Genomic DNA, 18,249 nt, shown 5'->3' on the forward strand with positions numbered 1-18,249 from the left:
CGCCAGTAAATTTAGAGCCTTTGACGGGGTGCCAATCAGGAAATTATAGTTATCACAGCCCATTGACGCGCAAGTTTTTCCTCTCAGGCTGGAATTTTTAGCCTGGCTGTTGGCGTTGGACACGTTGTCAAGGCCCAAGTAATTGGTTCAGCCTGTCCTGGGCTCAGTTCAAACTTGGGGCGTCAAGCTGTTTTTTAGTCACTAATGAAAGCGACAAAGCAGACAGAAATATCTGAATGTTCTGCCCCTGTGGAAAAGGTTATGGGTGATTTTAGTTGCACATGCCCAGGGGTGGGATGAGAAACCAAGTAACCAGCGCCACAGGTGACATAACTATATCACTTAAGGATCCCACAAATAGAATTATTACGACCCTTGGAAGGACAAGTGGATCCCCAAGAGGGTTTTCAAATATTTTACTGTTTACTCCAAGTTTGTCAATCCAAGCAGGAAACATTTTTGTGAAGATTATGGAGAGGATGCATGAGTTGGACATCTGTTGGAAAAATACTCAGTGAGCTGTTCTCAGTTAAACTATGTTCAGTTGTTATTAAATGGAAACATCGGCATAAACACATATCATGCATTCCCCTGATTTTCAGATGTGAAACAGTTGACCCCTGGTGGCAAAGTTAGTCATGTGCACTCTCTCCATCATCACCTTCTTTTATGCAAACTAGTATGGATTACTGACAAGTGGCGTTTATGTTGGATTGTTTTTTTTTTTTTAGCATAGGTTTTATTTAACCAGTTTAGGTTTGGGCTTTGTCTTGATCCTATAGTCAGACTACATCCCTCTTAGACTGGACAAAATACTGTAACCTGCAAACATTAATTTGCATTTATAGGAGATAACTAGGTTATGTTTGGTATTTATACTAAACTACCAGAAATGACACTAGTGATGTAAACCAAGCTTTTTATCCAAATGTTACTGTAGACTAAAGGCCTTTGTTTCATTGTTCAAAGAAATTCTTTGCTGCCTCATTTTTAGCACATACACATTTGGATGATGGAATTTGTATCTTTAAGGAGCCTGCTCTACTTAATGCCAGGTGCATTTAATCACATGTCACCATGCTCATGCTGCTAAACTGTGTGCAGCTGCTCATTCACATGTAAGAAGGAAACACCTGGATCCTTGAGCAGAAAGACCGTTATGGTGTTATGCAGGATTTAACCATGCAAACACATTCAGGACACTTTCACCTGAAAACACCAGTTCTGACAAACACACATGACCTAACTCAAACTATTTTCATAGAAGCAGCTAAGTTACAATACAGCCCAGGAATAAAGGGTTAGCTCCTAGTCTTGTTGGAACCAAAACCACTAAAGAATGAAATGCATTTAATGGTTACCAAAAGCAACACACAATAGATGTCTTAGTTTGATTAGATTAAGCTGGATGCAATTAAAACCCACTTTTAAACTGATGACCTTAAACTCACCATGCTCTTTTGAGTTTGTATTTTAGAGGCCATGTGCTGGCTGATCTGTAGTGAACGCAAACTGAAGAAAGGAGCGTGCACAAAAGCTGCATAGTCACGCTAGAGCCAACCACAGCACAGTAAATAGTCTGCAGGGTGTGTTGCAGGACCTGGCCTGTCAACCAGGCGTGCACGTCGGCGAGTAGAAAGCTAAGATCTTTCTTTCCTAACGCCCTGTAATGACCTGCTGAATTTAGTGCAGCCCGTAATATGTTGGTATGAAGCTACCCAGCCGTACTACGAGCTTCAGACTGCTCTTCATTGAAAGCAGTCAGCAGCAGACAAACTCACAGGCTAGTGGTCAAACTTTAGGAAATTAGCATGTAGCTTCAGCTAGCCTGTCGTGACAACGAACGGTAACCACTACTTTTACAAATCAAGCGTTTATTAAATAAAAATAAACATGCCCAAGGGAAAACAAGACAGTGGTGAACAGGAAAAGTTGCTCTTTCAATGAGGAATTGGTGGCCCTTAAAAGGGCCTTTGGGGAGAGTGTTGTTAGCCGGAAGGCTAATACTCCTGAGACTGAGAGGAGGCCTTCTTGCCCGCCTTGCCGGAGCTCGGTGCAGACTGGCCGGTCTTCTTGGGCAGCAGGACGGCCTGGATGTTGGGCAGGACACCGCCCTGAGCGATGGTGACCCCGCCGAGCAGTTTGTTCAGCTCCTCGTCATTGCGGACAGCCAGCTGCAAGTGGCGGGGGATGATGCGGGTCTTCTTGTTGTCCCTGGCGGCGTTGCCGGCCAACTCCAGGATCTCAGCGGTGAGGTACTCCAGCACGGCGGCCAGGTACACCGGGGCCCCGGCGCCCACTCTCTCAGCGTAGTTACCCTTGCGGAGGAGACGGTGGACACGGCCGACTGGGAACTGCAACCCGGCGCGGGAGCTGCGGGTCTTTGCCTTAGCGCGGGCTTTTGCTCCGGTTTTGCCTCTTCCAGACATGGTCGGTTGTCGAGACGCTGTTCGTTCACAACACCACGAAGGTAGGTTTGTAAAAAATGAGAGAGAAACAACCACACAACCTGGATATAAACCCCTCGCTTTGTCCCGCCCTAAGATCCGATTGGCGCCTGGGGTGAAAACACCCAACTATAATTGGCAAAGACAACAGGAAGTGAATGATTATTGGTGTAAACTGTTCCGCCTTCAACCCAATCACGACGGACCCTACAGAAGAAACAAAGGCGATTGGCTGTTGTTGTGTGGGCTCGTTGTGATTGGCTCACACGTAAAGAGACGTGCACAAAGAGAACCAATCCGGGATCTTCCCTCCAGCTTCAAAGTTTTGGCGCGTTTGTAAATTGTGAGAGGAAAAGGAAGCAAATGCAGGATTTCTAAAGTGCAGATAAGTTTAGTTGTAGAGCGACCGACTTTAGAGATAATAAAAGCCTGCAAAGAGCCATACTAAAAGGATATTCTCATGAGCAGATTAATAGCAGATACTGAATTGGTAAAAGTAACTTAGATTTTAGATTTTGCATGTATGGTTTTAAAACAACTACATGATACCTCCTACAATAAAATAACTAAATATAATTCAGAGACAGGTACAGAAAAAGTGACGCTTCAAAAATAATTTATTTGAAATAAATTAAACTTTAAATATATAACAACAGAAATACATACATATATATATATCTTCAATTAATGTGCCTTTAGACAATAAAATGCCTTTGTTCATTTCTTCAGCATTTTGATTTGATGATAGTACAAACACACTGTGCACGTCCATTAGTGTCCTTCCCACAGCATTGGCTCCATGTCTACGATCTCTTTTTTTAATAGTAGTCCTCTTATTGATGCAAACAAACATGAAATCAAAATAATTTAATTTGGTTGTTCTAAAGTCTCATAAGTTATGCAGTAAGGTAAAAGATTTTTCATTTTCTCTGACAAAACACAAATGGCCAAAAATCTATGTACATTTTTTACATACTGGTTCTGTTCTGCCTTTGAAGGATACACTAGGTTTCCTCATATCATCAATGATTTAATTTCAGGCCCTGAGTATGTCCACTCCACCCGTCATCTTGTCGTAAACTTTGACAATCTTGTTGCTTGCAAGTGCCTCAGCAGAGCCCCTAAATTAGTATTGTCATTCATGTGAGAATAAAAAAATCAGTACATTGTAAATATTCTCATAAATATTACAAGTTTTAGGTTTTATTATATTATGATTATGAGCTTATATGTCAGCAATCTTGCTGCACAGTCTTAGTGGAGTCAACAAGAGACACAGAAACACAATATTTGTTAAATTGACAGAAATCATCACCCAGCTTGGAGAGTCTGCTAGAGATCCTGGTTGGCTGAAATCTTCAAAAGCAAACTGAAATGCAGGTATGAGCTGCAGTCAGGTGACCTGGGCTGCTCAGCTTGTCAGACTTAGTTGTCCTTCCAATCGTATTAGAGGCCTTAGAACAAACACCCTAGCATTGACAATCAGTTATCGAATGAGCTCGCACCTCCGTTAGTTGCACTGCCTTTGCTTTTTGATTTGCCTGATGAGCGGAAAGAGAAGCGTTTGATGAGACGCTGAGAGAAGCTGCCAGACTTTTTACGACTGTTATTTGGGGCAGCAGCGAAGTTAATTCCCATGTTGGAGATGTCTTCGTGGGATTGGCTGAGGCAGGAATCCTTCTCTCGATGTCTTCTGCGGAACAACAGCTTTGTCCCACTCTGCAGAAAGCCCACTGCAGAAAGCAGACAGAACGCATCACTTTATTACACCCCCAAGCACGGCACTGGGACACAACTACTAGTTTTATTAATGAATCTACACATTCTATGACACAGTTCCTTCACCAAATTAATATTCAATTTGACTTTTTTTTTACTTTAACACTGATCCATTCAAAACTACTTTATTATGGTTAGATGTAAATTGCAGTATAGCCTCCAGGGGGCAGCAGGCCCACTCATTAACGTTCATGGCCTGTAAATCAGTGACTGCTCAGTTCAAGCTTTGATGTTATGTAAGACTAAGATTTGTAACAGTAATATACTATACAGTGAGTTATGAAAATAAAAAAGTTGTTTAATATTGACAAAATGTTTAACAATATGTGCCTTAATGATAAAAAAGTATATTTGAATTACTGAATTTTATCTTTACAATTAGCATTAGACTACTGAACAGAGATTGAACCTCTACCTCTGATGAATGCACATACCAACCAACACCACTGTGAGGACAGCATTACCTTTATGATCCTTGAGGCTGCGGGTTTCCAAGGCACCAGCAGAACCAGTATCTGATTCCACGTCGTCCACAGATGGACGCTCCGACACATCCGAGGGTGTGGTTTCATCAGGGTCCTTGTGATGCCCCAATCCGAAATGGTTTCCATGCATAGCTGCGTCCATGGCTGCAGCGTAGCCACTCGATAACGCACAGTCATCCTCTGAGAGTGGAACCTGATGAATGTTAAATAGGGAATCATGAACGTGTCCTTTTAAAAATGTTATCACGATTACAGATGCGGTGCAAAGGACACAGGAGAGGTGATGGATCTGTGCAGCTACTTACTGGAATCCCCACCTTAAAATGCTATTTAAGAACAATTTATACTAAGGCTATTATTTTCAAACATTCTTACACTTTCAACATCAGGCATCTGTACATTGCAGTGAATTTTCTATCACTGTATCATCCTGCACTAAATACATCTCTACAGGCTTTCAGGAAAAAATCAGGTCAGAAGGCTCTCATTCTGCTATTACATTGTCCAGTGGGGGACTGTGGACTAAATTTAGATCAAACTCATTTTGCCTGTCTCTATATCATTGGATTTTAGATTCCATAAAAGTACTGTAAGTGTTGTAGCTTTGTTAATGGCTAATGTCCTTAGAATGAAGTTTGGCAAATCACCAACAAACAAAACCTAGTTGAAATATTATTTTTATTTACAAAACAAGCTGAAATTTTTGCATTTGCACAGTTGTTTTATATAAATAAAAAAAGTAGGAAAGACTGGCTCATTATTTGTGTTTTGGTCGGGGTGGCACAACTTCTACAAGCCATGACATCTGACACAGTTTCCATCTTCTGACCTTTGACACGCCCGAGATGATCAGCGTGCTCCTTTTTGTTGGTGTCTTCCGTGCCACTTTGGAGGCGGACTCGGTCAGCTGCCGAATGGCTGTCTCTGCAACAGGATCCAGGCCATTAGAGAGGCGGCTGCTCTCTGAGCAACAAAAACACAAGTATGTAAATCACCACTATACTAGTAAACTGCGACATACTGTTTAAAAAAAAAAAAACATATTATTGAATTGATTTGCTTTTATTGGAGTGCAAGTCTATTTTAAATTGGATAGTTTATTGGAAATATATACAGAAATTCTACTAAACTAGAAAATAATATTGATGTGAAATCGTATGTTTTGTTAAGTTTGTCTAAGATTTTCTGATGTGTTTCTTGGACTTTCTTTTAGTTCCCATATGTAACCCTATTGTTAAGGTTTGATGTTTTTGACCAGGCACACCTACACAGAGAGTGCACGATCAGGACATGAAAGTACAGTGCTCTTATCTCATGTTACATTGCTCCTTGCTGCTTATCCTACTTTGCATCTGTTATGTAAAACAATGCCTGGCCTTTCGGTCTGGTACTCACTGCTGGGGTTGGGGCTGCTGCTGCCTCTGTCATCTGATATGATGATAGGTTTCTTCTCTGTCACCTCCACTTTGGATGGTGAGCACAAAGGAGAGTCACCTGAAAGGCATTGCAATTATTTCATGTGATTGCTTGTTGATACTGCCACAACATTTTATCCCACACTAAACACGAGCGCAATGTAATATTCAAATTAACCTGGACTGCAGTCCAGTCTAAGTCGAGACTGGACGGTCGTCACAGTGGTGACTATGGTTCCATCTGGCATGATGGTTCGGTCCACGTCGACTTTCTTGGTGGGCGTAAGTGAGGAACGGAGTGGCAAAGCATTGTGGGTGCTGCGTGGCTCCTCTGTTTCAACATGCAGCAGCTGGAGGAGTCAAAAAAAGAAAAGAAATTGGGGAACACTCACATATTTAATAGAGGGTTGGATTTTTCCAAATAAAAAGATGATACTTTATTAAAGAGGTTCAAGGTTATTAGTTCGAGACTCTAACTAAACTGACATTTGGGCATTTTGAGTTAACTAATCAATTGGTTGCAGGAAGAATACAAGAGATGTTGTGTCCTGCAGCTTATCTTTGCAGACATAAAGCAGATAATCAGGCTCAAGATTATGAGACAGAAAAATGCAACAAGTTGTCTGCAGATCTGAGACTACTACATGCATGGACTATGTGTCAGCTCTTATACTGTGGTTAATCTGAGTTTCCTTCAGCTTACTTGATATTAGATAATAAAGCCGATGTAACTGTTGATAATTTTACAGAAACCCACCACGTCCCGTCACTCACCTCTGCTGTGATGGTGGCGTTTGGTGCCAGGCCACAGCCAGGGCTTACTGACAGTATATGTTGTCCAGCAGGAACTTTGCACCGTGGGTCCAATGTGATGGCGGCATGACCAGGCAGGAATTCTACCCAGAATCAAAAAGTAAGTCTAACACAATTGTATGTACAGCATATAAGCTGTTACAATATACTGTAATTCTGAGAGCATCTCCTGACATTTTATACAACCCAAAATGCTAACAAAGTCCATTACAGTGGGACAGCCAGCAGTGCATCAATGATTTTGCTTAAGCAGTCTAAACATTCCTGCTGATCCTGTTTCTGAACAGCAGCCAGCAGTAAATAGCTATAAAGCAATGCCTTACGTTCCCTTTTGCCGTTCCGCTCCAGAAGTCTTATTCTCAGCTCTTTGGTTTCTGGGCCCATCTCCCTTTGACACAAAGACAGCAGCAGTGTTAATTTGAAAAGCAGATATGCAAAAACATGACTCTTTTCTCACAAATTTTCCATTACTGCTGACATAAATCTACAGGATGGCAGCACATTATCAGCAGTCTGACACCACAGATGTCGTCTTACAGAGTAATTTCTTCGCTCCATTCCAGTGAGGTGCTGGGGTTGGTGGGCACAGGCAGGAAGCGGGTTGTCCTTTCTGTGGGAGGTTGGTCCAGGCTCAGGACACAGCACAGCTCCCCTGATCTAGACCACTGACCTGCAAACATGCAACCACAATGGTGAGGCCTCCGACAATCGGCAGGAAGCCAGACAGAAATGATCTGATGCTGAGGAAAAATACCTGACCTTTACTTAAGGTCACCCTGAGCTGTCGGAGCAGTAGTTGTCGCACCAAGACACTCTGGGGTACAGAGTTTAATCCCACAGATAGATGGTCCATAGGGGCCTGGGATCATTTATAAACATAACCAGTTTAAGTACAGGACCTATCATCTTTTTCTACAAAAACAGGTCCTAGTTAGTTTCTCACCAATGGACTGGATGCACAAGTCTTCAGGTTGAGGACCATGGCTGGCTGAGTGCTGAACAGAGTGTCCTCTACCAGTCCTTTGATCGTGTCCAGGTCTGCCTCAACCTCAGTACCCTACAAAGAAAAAGAAGCAGCTGACTCTCTCTAATGATACGATGTGTGTTGTTGGTCAGTAAACAGAAGTATAGACAAACTGGGGTTTTAAGTACAGTTTTATGCCTGATATCTTTCATCTAACAATAGCCAAAAGAAACAAGCAATTCTTTAACGTTGCTTTAATCTAAAACCATTTTGTTTGTTCAAAAAGCATTGCACTGCTGGGGGATTGAGCTATTTCATATTTACATATGGCAACAAAATATCAAAGCTGGACTGTAATATTCTTGTTGTCAGATTTAGTCAGTTCCTATGTGAGCTGCCTTCGGTAGTGAAAACAATTTCTTATGCTCACAATCTGTTTTTTCCTTACTTTATTTTCTTCAGTGCTGTCTCAGACAAAACCTATATTTTCTAATGGCATTTTAAGAAAGGCATTTCTTTCATGACTCATATTGCGTTTAATAGGGTATAAAGTGAGTCACATACTCAACATTACGCGTTCACTGAGATTTATGAAGACATCTGACAGAAAGCATGAGCACAGTCTCAGAAAAGAAATGGCATCATGTGCAGTTTCTTTTTTTGCATGTGTGCAACCTTCTAGCTTGTAAACTCCCAACTGTTTTAGAAATGTAGCCTCCGCTGAGTACACGTCGCAGACATATTGTACTACTGGTATCAGTATCAGATGTTCTCACCTGTCTCTGCAGCTTGCACGGGGAGGCGGTTAGAGAAAATGATGGCTGTTTGGAGAGAGTCCAGGACACCAGCAAACCCTCGTCCTCCACCTCCTGCAAACACACCAGCACCTGATGGAGACAGACAGAAGCAGCAAGGTTGGGAAAACACATTAGAAGCAAGAATCTAATTAAGAGACTTGCATTTAGAGTGTGGTAGATTACTAGAGTAATATAAAAAGGACTCTATGTGTAGCATTTTCTCATTTGTAACTACTACACTCATTGATTAAGACCTAAACAACAGCGAAGTCTTTTTCCTAGAAGACATATTTGCATTATTAAACACCAGGCAACATTTAGCAGAAAAAGTGTATGGTATTTTATTAAGATGCTTGATTCCAATGCAAAAAGATAAGTTTTGTACTAAGTGCTAGATGGTGAAAGGAGTGACTGGCCCATGAAAAATCATTTCTAACATGAATGTTTTTTTGAGTGAAGTAACCAAAAACAAAAAACGGACACAAGAACCTGCAGGATTTATTAGAAAGAGGCTCTTAATTTCGTTAAACTGGAATAAGACAGAGGGTAACGTGCATATTTGACCTATTTCTCTCTTTTTTTTTTAAAGCTTGCCCTCAAATGTGCAAACTGCAAAAATCCAATGTACCTTTGCCATCATAGGCGCTATTGTGATCTGATAGGTGTCCATGGAAACAGCAGCGGGTGACTGCTGGGTGACCGTCACAGGAAAAGTCACTGTGTCCACCCAACATTTACAGTGTAAAACCTGTAAAACAAGAAGAGGTTGACAAAGGATAGAAATGCTGGGATGGGAGAAAACATGAATGTTAGATTGACTCAGTATAAGTTCTCTCTGCTCATTAAAATCAAGGTGTCTCACTTGATTTGACACAGAAATGTGGTGATTCTTGTCCGTATGTATTGCTCCACTTAAAAGTGACTGGCTTAAGATGCCTGCTTTAGCAGTTTATTACAACTGTAATAAACATGGACCACAAAAATTACTTACCATTTGGCGTGCCGATTGGTCAGTGCAGGTCACACTATCTATTGCAGAGGCAGCAGTAAGCTGGAGACTGCTGTCAAAAGTAATCTGGATGGAGCTCTGGGAGAGACAGAGGGAGAGAAAAAACATCCTAAATATTACATAAGAGAAAGAGGGAGGAAGAGAGATTTGGGGTTGCCATAAAAGGTTTCGCACTGTGTTGATACTGCCTTTAATGCAGCTTGTTAGCAGCTAGTCATAGTCTGCATGGGCCTTAGTGAATTAGTGCTGCTGTAGCATTCAAGCTGGAACTCAAATTAACTGGGGCATTTGAAGAATTTTAGGCATGTCGGGTATCAGACATCAAAACACTTAACTGATCTTAGCTGTGACTGGATGATCACTTGCACGCAGTAATGATGGCATACTTACATTCTTATCACTAAATGTACAACATCAGTCTCTATGCTTCTATGCTCACCACCTTTACAGAAACTGAGACGTTAACCTTAAGCAAATATTGTAGTAGTCAGGAATATTAATGCGTGATTATTTCCACATGCCAAAGATTCACTTTTAAAAATTAGAAAGCCTGAAGTTTATATGAATGGATAAGCAGACTCCTTTTTTTATATATTTTAAATGCAAGGCAAATCACAAATGTGATTTTAAGCCGAGGGAAATCTGCATGATGACACTGACACTTGTGTGTGACACTTGAAAGAAGAGAAATCGCAACATCCAGCATGTTTGACCAAAGGGTGGCAAGGAGTATATTCAAGTTAACAGGAGCTTTTGTAATACTACAGAAGTTGTGGAATCCCTCTCATTAAACTATAAGTGGTTCAGGCTGCTCAGACCTCACAGCAGCATCCATTAGCAAGACTGCATCAGTCAGTGCTTAGTCATGCTTACAGCAAGACAGCCTTTACTGCGGGAGCCTTGGACTTGGAATACACCCCCAACAAGAGGAAGTGCCATCTCAGTTGTAAGAAAACAATCAGCAGAACCATAGAAACACCAGTGGCCTACTATCACTGTGGGTGTGTGCCAGAGGATTTGTGTCACTGGACGGCTTTAACTGGCACAGGAGATGCAAGTGAAAGAAAACAAATCCCCTATTGTTAGGGCATATGCTCCTCTGTTTCTATCAAGCAAAACAGTAGCGGCAGAGCAGAGGTAGGAGAATAATATCACAACATTGGTGGTGTGTGTGTAGGTGCGTGTGTGTGTTGGTATTCCAGGCTGAAGGGCAGGAAGCCAAGTACAATGCTTCAAGCTTTTGTACGTTCCCTGGACCAACACTTTAGTCACATGACTTCAGTGTAAAATCGGTTGTGTTTACTTCGGTTGGCTGGAGCCTCTGAAATTGCTCGGTCACCAAATCGTTCATTACATTCAAAGCGTGGAACAAATATGATGTGATGTGTTTCAGATTGTAAGGACTTAGAAAAACCCATTAATCACAGGGTTCTCGTCGTGTCACTAAAGGTCCGTGTCACTGCATTCAAACACGACTGGTATTTTTGCAATGAGGCTCAGTAGAGTACAATGTTGTGAGCTGAGAGTGTAGATATAGAAATGAAATACGAGGCGAGACAGAGACTGGGGTTGGACATGCATTAAAGGCCCTTGGTCCCAGAATCAAACCACTAAAACAGCAATTATATGATAAGTGTCTTAACTTCATATGATAACTTGTCTTAACTTAATTAACCTCAGCAGGCACCTCCTAGTATCAGTTCTATCAACCCTTAAATCCAACCCTCAATCTATGACAGGTCATAGTGCATTAACAGCACAGATTTGTTTTTTGTTTTTTTGCAGTGTCAAAAATGCATCTGTTTAAAAACGAAACTGACTTTATTATTTTAGGACATAGCAGAACAGGCTTGCCAAGATGCTTCAGTCAAAATCTTACATGCCTGAGAAAGGGCTGGGCAGTCATGTTGTTAGTCTGTTTTTTCTGCCAGTGGGTGCTTATATTATTATTTGTAAAAAAGTTTCATATTTGAAAATGCACATGAGTTTTGGCCAGAATGGTACTGTCAATACCCAATACACTTTTAGATCTGTCCCTGAATAAATACATTTAGAAAATATCCTAAGTTCATTTACTATTATTTTAGACAAAACCTGGAATTTCTAATTTTAGATTCCTGTTCCTTCAAATGTAGTTTACATAAACATTTCACATCCATTGGCTTCATGAGTAACCATCTGGTGCACTGTGGTGTTGTGTGTCCTCCTGGCAGAGGCTACAGAGTGCATTTTGCCATGAAGAGGGAAACGCTAGCAGCATAACTACAGATTTGTCCTTGTGAGCGACCGCTGATCAAATGAAAGTGTGTATGTGGAGGGTATTTCTGGAAAGAGACAGTTCCTGAGGACATCCATGGTGTCACTTCAGGTTTGTCAGCTTCACCCCCCCTCCAGGTTTTACTGACTGAACGCTTCTGTAAAGCATGTGGGTTAACTTGAAATACACTCACCCCCGTGGCTTTCGTTGACCCTCATCTCTCTCTCCTTTCCTTTCTATTAGTCACATGTATCTGCGATTTCAGCTACACCAGAGAGCAAAAGCAGTTTCTTTTTCGTTTTTAGTAGGAGAAAATAAAATCTCTATCATTGCTGTTTTAATCTATATACACAGAACTCTAGTTTGATAACTTGAAATGCCAAAACAAACCGTATTATATATTGTTGTTTCAGCCATCGGGAACAGATTAACATGCTAATATTCCCAGCATCTTGACACACTAAACTAAGATGGTGAAAGTGGCTTTTATATCTCCTTTTTGACATTTATTATAGTGCTCTGAGAACTGCTAAATGTATTGTCAAGTTTAAAATAAAAAAAATATAATATTGATAAAATTAAAATTGATAAAACAAGACTGCAAGGACCCCCACATTTCTGCTCTAGTTTCCCTTAATAATATATTATTATAAAGTATATAAACATTTGCATGTCAAGTCATGTGTGTCTGTATTTCAAATGCTGAGTCAAAGGAGCATCCTTAAAAAATTGCATATAGTAATTTTGCTGTGAACATAAAAGTGGCTGGTGAATTTAAATCTGTGACTGAGGGATAAAAAGGCTGCCCTATCAAAATAAATGAGCCCTGAGTGCTTAATGCCCCCTGTCGCCTACTTGAGCATAATCATAGAGCATTAATCATCCACTGGCAGCTCACAGTCAGAGAGGAAAAGAAGTGAACTGGGGCTTCAACATAATCACCAGGCTCTTTATAATTGCAGATCTTGAATGGACGGGGTGCTTCCTTTCCTGCAGATGCACACTCCTATGCTCTATTAGTCCTCTCTTTCCACCCACTGAACCCAGTGACGATAGCTTGACATCATGTGTCAGCTGCAGATGCACATGCAGTCTGATGATGGCATTATGATCCGCTGGTCTGGAGAGGCCAACCCGTCCAGGCTTTCAAGCCTCCTCCAAAAACTAATCCAGCCAGAGACATCTGAATAACTCCATATGCGTCTATTCTGCCAGTGTAAGACTATAGCCAGTATTATCCACAGTAATACTTAAGCAGACAAGACATTTTCCTTGAATAAACAAATGAGTCATGAAAAAGCTGCATCACAGGATTACTGTCTAAAGGTGCAGGAAGGACCAAAAAGACAGATTCCTGTGTCTTTTATTTCTCATGCTCATGATAAAATGAAAAAGTTGAAATCGGCAAATAGGATGCCCTTCTGAGGACACTGCTGCAATAGAGTCACTAGTGTCTGAGCAGAAGTAAACCTGACATATCTTTGTGAAGAACCCAGCAACCACATATGGCCAGTGTTCAACCACTCTCACCCAGAGGCTGCGGTCGTCTTCCCTAACCAATCATCAGAGAATCAACCTTATGCATTCACGTAACACTCTGTTTGGTGAGCTCATACACACTTGGCTGGACATCTGTGCAGCAGTGAAGTAGCTTTAAAGCCACTAACCTCACATGCTACCTTCACATGTGTTGTACTGTTTTCTTTTCCTATATCAGCGTTATTAAGTATGCCCAGTACACACTAGGTCTGCAAACCCAAACAGTGATTCTGTGGCTACTGCTCACTGTATCTTTGTGATAACTCCCAGCCTTTCTGGCAGTTTTCAGCCTTCTGAATATTTTTTAAGTGTCATCTTATTTTGAATACTGGGCGTCAGGGTCAGGTTGTCCCTTGGGACACAGTGTTTTGCTTCAAAGACGTATCATTCTGACTCAAAATTAGTGAGACTGCATGTGCTGCTCTGTAAGCTCGCAGTGTTTACATTGTCCCACGTGAGTGTTAGAGGGCTTCTGCCTTAGGTCACTCTGTTGTACTGAACAGAATCTCAATGAGCACAGCCAAACCAGACTTCTGAAATGCTCCAGGCTCTGCACGGTAACATTTCTGAAAGTAGACATTTGTATCTCTTCACAGTATAAATGGTAATGAGTCAATTACTCAACAATTAATTGGATAGCAAAATAGTTGCCAATTCATTTTCTGTAGACTGACTCATTGATTCGGCTATCTACATAAAATGATTTCACAAGGATGCAGTTGGAATCAAATTTCCTGCTACACTTATAACAGTAGATTTCACAAGGTGTTTTTCCATCAGTTGACCAAACACAATGGGGCCCGCAGAGAAAAAGGTTTTTCTCCGACATTCCAGTTAGGCCCATTCAACTTGCCTTTGTTTGGATAAATTTCAACATAATTATTTAAAGACCTCTGTCAGCATCAATCTTGAATTCCGGAGAAGTACTTGGGTTAATGCTATGCAGGATTTGCGTACTAATCCCCACTTGATGACACTGAAGGCGTATGTTCATCGTACTGTGTTCCGACAGTGAAGCTCATGTTTGCCTGATGCAGAAACATAATAATGAAATGCAAGTTAGAGGAGAATGTGAGTCTTGGTGACCATAGTTCAGGCGGTTGCTCCAGTGTCTGTTTTCAAAGTGGCCACAGCAACGTGTCTAACAGGTGGTAGGTGCTTACTTTACTGTACTTTACCAATTAATGCCTTATCTCCTCAAACCTCCACAGCAGGTTTTTCCAGCCAGGAGGGATAGAAAACCAGAACCAAAATACAGCTCTGAGTCAAAACAGTACAAATAAAATGACAGGGCAAACTGGCTGTTGCAGCACACTATATGAATAGATGTTTTCTTTCACATACATCTGACAGACTTTAAAAAACACTATACAGTATATGACTCTTAAGTGACAAGGACAAGTGTCATCAATCACTAGACCACACTGGCTCTTAGATGAAGTCCTCTGTGTATATCTATTTAACAAGACATGTTTGTGATTTATTATTTCTGTGTCTGTGGTAAAACTTTCATTAACAAACTGACAAGTTATTTGCATATTCCCGAGACACATTTAGAATAACAGATTGGTCTGCGATCAGACGGGATGACTGGCAGATATTTTATGATGAGCGAGCTCGGGAAGCTCTGGCTCACGCTCTCCGTTCACAAACTAAACACTACGTGGACGGACAGACAAGACGTCTGTGTCTCGGTGTTTATCCAGTCTGATGAATTAAATTAAAGAGTAAACACCATGTACCTGCTGAAAGACTTCTTTGAAGTTCCTCTCCTTAGTTTGTAAAGCAATTTATACACTTAAGGATGATACAGTCAACACAGATCAACCATAAGTGTTTTTTTTACATACAAAAAATATTCATAGCAACTTAAACAATCTCATTAAAAGCAGTCCATTTAATTTCCACAGCTCAGTGGTGTTTTTAGGGCTACCAAAGAACTGCTTAAAGGTAAATACTAATTCCAGCTCAAACAGAGTAGCTGTGAAAAAACAGCTAGGTTGTACTGTGATTTACTTTCAAGGAAGTACAGTCTAAATGTCACTAAACAGTCTAAAAGTTCAGTCAAGGTTCATGCCAGTGTTGTGGAGTTTCTTGGTAACTGACAGGAACAAAGATAACTCAGCAGGAACACGCCCATTTACCACCCCATATAAAAGGAGAGCAGAGGCACTGAGACCTCTGGTCACCAGTACAAAAACAAGACTACTTAACACTTAAAATCAGATATACGCTCTGCTGGCGTAATGCTGCATACCAAAACAGAACCTCGGCACAAGAAGCAATTCACACGAAGCCACGTGAACATAAATCGGTCTAGACAGCACTCGGCTAAATTAGTGGACTAGATTATGGAGTTTCAGTTGTTTGACAAAAAGGTTTGAGTTTTCAGCGTGAAGAGATTGAGTACTGGTGAGCAAGTTGGACATCTCTCTAATCTGGATGACCTACTAATTGCATCATTAGGCTAAGCCCATAGCGTATTTTTTCCAATACAATCACAATCACTCAATGACTAGTTCTCCAAAGCGTTAACATCAACATCTACGGGGAGGCTTTTGAATCCTCTGAGGTGATGTGACCCTTATGAATCTGGATGGAGCCGTTCACTGTGTGGATTGATCTGACCCCTTTAAAGTCCTCGCCAGCTCATCTCTCACTCGGCTCACACAGTTTCTAAATGGGCATCCGACTGTGTGACAGACTTTGATTCCCATGGATCAAAGGAACAGTTTAAAAGGAGAAAGACCTTTAGAAACTTATGATATGCCACTAACACGTGCCAGACTGCCAACTGTCCGCTCTGCTGACCACAGTAAATCCATTGCTGTGTGAATCAGAGTTGTGTTTTACTTTAATATTATCAGAAAAGGGTTATGAGCTGCAGGGTAGGTGAGACAACCAACTCTCTTGAAAACACTGATATTGCCTCTTCTCTCAGTGCTTGCACACATCCATACCCCCCCCCCCACACACACACAGGCAGGGGTATCAGACTATTTTTATGAGCTGTGGGTGTTCATGCTGTCACTACGCTGACTGGTTTTGCCTCTCTGGTCCTTTGTGCATTGAATCAGAGCTGTTACACAAGGCTCTGCCCCCCATCCTCTTAACCGATTAGAGACACTCCAACTCCCACACCATCTCTCTGCCTACACACACTTCCAGCGCACATGGGCACAGCAGCCTTGCTTAACTATTTATGCCCCTGCTTAGAGAAGTAACCAGAGGTCTTTTACACACTGCTGTCATGCTTATGTTTATGTTCCTTTGCAAAATGATTTGTGCTACACCTCCCCCTGTTTATTAAGGTGTCAGATTCACAACTCACCCCCTGTCTGCATGCTTGCTCATTCAGAGCTCTGACCCACGTTCTCTGCCAGTGCTCGCTGAAGGACTTGAAGGTGAAAAGAGAAGTCAACAGGCTTTTAACTCCAGCCTCAGATGCAGATGCTCCATCCCGGCCCGAGCGGAGCTTCATCAGGAAGCCCCACACAGCTCCAACGTGGCTCTGGTGGGGCTGCTGCCAGGCTGTTTCTCTCCTGTCCTGCTTGGCTTTCTTCCTGGCTCTCCACACCCGCAGTACAGTCTGCCAGTACTGGAACAGCCATCGCAGCACAATGAGCAATGAGGCTAGAAAGAGACCCACCAGGCAGAGCCAACCCAAGTCCTGGACCTCCATCACCGCCTCCTGGAGCCTCTCATATCATCGGGTTCGGATGGAAATATCAGGACTGTCAGTCAGAGCAGATCAGCCTGTGAGAGGCAGCAGACAGACAGTCATTTAGACTGAAGAGGTACTTACAGGTTATAACTGTGGTACACCTCAGAACAGAGTATATATCCCAACTTTATTTTTCCTGTTTCTTTCATTTCACGTTAAAACACCCGCCTGTGTGAAGCAGAAGACCATGCACTACAAACTGTGTTAACGGTGCGTAGATATCTATAAAAAATGAATTATGCATTAGCAAAGAGGTCGACGCAGCGCAGGTAAACGGAATAAACTCAGATAATGGGTTGTAGCTGCAGCCTACCGTCTAACTTAGACTGTCCCAGCTGCAGGCGATCGAAAGCAAAGCATCAGTAACATGAATCTGCCTTCATGGCGATGTGCAGCTCTGCAAGCACCAAATGTGTTTACCCCATGTCCGAGTCAGCAGCGGGTCTGATGTCTCTCTGCTGTCATCTATCGATTCAGAAACAAGCCCTCCCCTCTCTGGAACCGGATTTCAGGGCCCGGTGGGTTTACAGTCTCCGCTGATCGCACCCTCCTGCCTCCGTAACCTCTCGACTCTCTACTACGCTGATTTCAGGGCGTCATTGGTCTGCAGGCGGCGCTGCAGGGAACAGACAGCGAAAGGAAGTGAACGAAGAGCCTTCAAAATAAAAGGAGAAAATATAAGAGATTAAAATAAATAAATAGGCTAACTTCCACACAGAAAACTGGGGTAGTTGAGCAAACTATAATGAAGTTGCCATCGATAGTTTGCTGTGTGATTTATATTCATGAGAATATGTTGGGCCCCTATAGATGCAAAGGTCAAATAGCAAGATTTGCACCCAGCCCTACCCCAACAATTGTATTCTAGTCATCATTGTACCAGTGATGTTATGATTACCCAACTATACCACATTTCAGAGGCAAAACGTTTTTACTTCACTACTTGTATTTTGACACTTTAAGGAGGCTACATTGTGCTGATTTTATTTTAGAAGTATTTTGAATACTCATTATAAGCCT

At 41.8% G+C, this 18,249-nt stretch overlaps 2 protein-coding genes across 4 annotated transcripts; both read right to left on the reverse strand.

Annotated features, from left to right (window-relative positions):
• Nucleotides 1-1,857: 1,857 nt before the first annotated feature.
• On the reverse strand, nt 1,858-2,534 carry h2ax (H2A.X variant histone). Its single transcript, XM_026328118.2, has one exon. It carries the CDS (start codon nt 2,427-2,429, stop codon nt 2,001-2,003), a length of 429 nt encoding a protein of 142 aa, XP_026183903.1. The 5' UTR covers nt 2,430-2,534; the 3' UTR covers nt 1,858-2,000.
• A 512-nt stretch (nt 2,535-3,046) lies between these two features.
• Nucleotides 3,047-17,831, reverse strand: c2cd2l (c2cd2 like). 3 transcript variants are annotated; one of them, XM_026328114.1, is made up of 15 exons: nt 17,650-17,831; nt 16,837-17,261; nt 9,692-9,787; nt 9,329-9,448; nt 8,680-8,790; nt 7,883-7,996; nt 7,699-7,798; nt 7,477-7,609; nt 7,263-7,327; nt 6,901-7,022; nt 6,305-6,476; nt 6,107-6,205; nt 5,541-5,674; nt 4,691-4,904; nt 3,047-4,180 (listed from the first exon to the last, which is right to left on the reverse strand). In XM_026328114.1, exons 2-15 carry the CDS (start codon nt 17,185-17,187, stop codon nt 3,930-3,932), a joined length of 2,082 nt encoding a protein of 693 aa, XP_026183899.1. In that variant the 5' UTR covers nt 17,188-17,261; nt 17,650-17,831; the 3' UTR covers nt 3,047-3,929. The 3 variants fall into 3 exon arrangements, with proteins under 3 accessions (XP_026183899.1, XP_026183902.1, XP_026183901.1); XM_026328117.1 differs by having other exon boundaries at nt 3,930-4,180; nt 16,837-17,289; XM_026328116.1 differs by having other exon boundaries at nt 3,930-4,180; nt 17,543-17,831.
• Nucleotides 17,832-18,249: the final 418 nt, after the last annotated feature.

This window comes from Mastacembelus armatus, chromosome 14 (assembly GCF_900324485.2).
Source record: "Mastacembelus armatus chromosome 14, fMasArm1.2, whole genome shotgun sequence".
NCBI lineage: Eukaryota > Metazoa > Chordata > Actinopteri > Synbranchiformes > Mastacembelidae > Mastacembelus > Mastacembelus armatus.

Bases quoted from the DNA above. Each gene is read 5' to 3' on its own strand.
- h2ax (XM_026328118.2), bottom strand. From the start codon at position 2,429: ATGTCTGGAAGAGGCAAAACCGGAGCAAAAGCCCGCGCTAAGGCAAAG.
- c2cd2l (XM_026328114.1), bottom strand. From the start codon at position 17,187: ATGGAGGTCCAGGACTTGGGTTGGCTCTGCCTGGTGGGTCTCTTTCTA. The intron at 7,023-7,262 runs GTAAGGCATTGC...GATTCTGGGTAG, and splicing joins GCGGAACGGCAAAAGGGAAC to AATTCCTGCCTGGTCATGCC. The intron at 6,477-6,900 runs GTGAGTGACGGG...TGACTCCTCCAG, and splicing joins ACGCCACCATCACAGCAGAG to CTGCTGCATGTTGAAACAGA.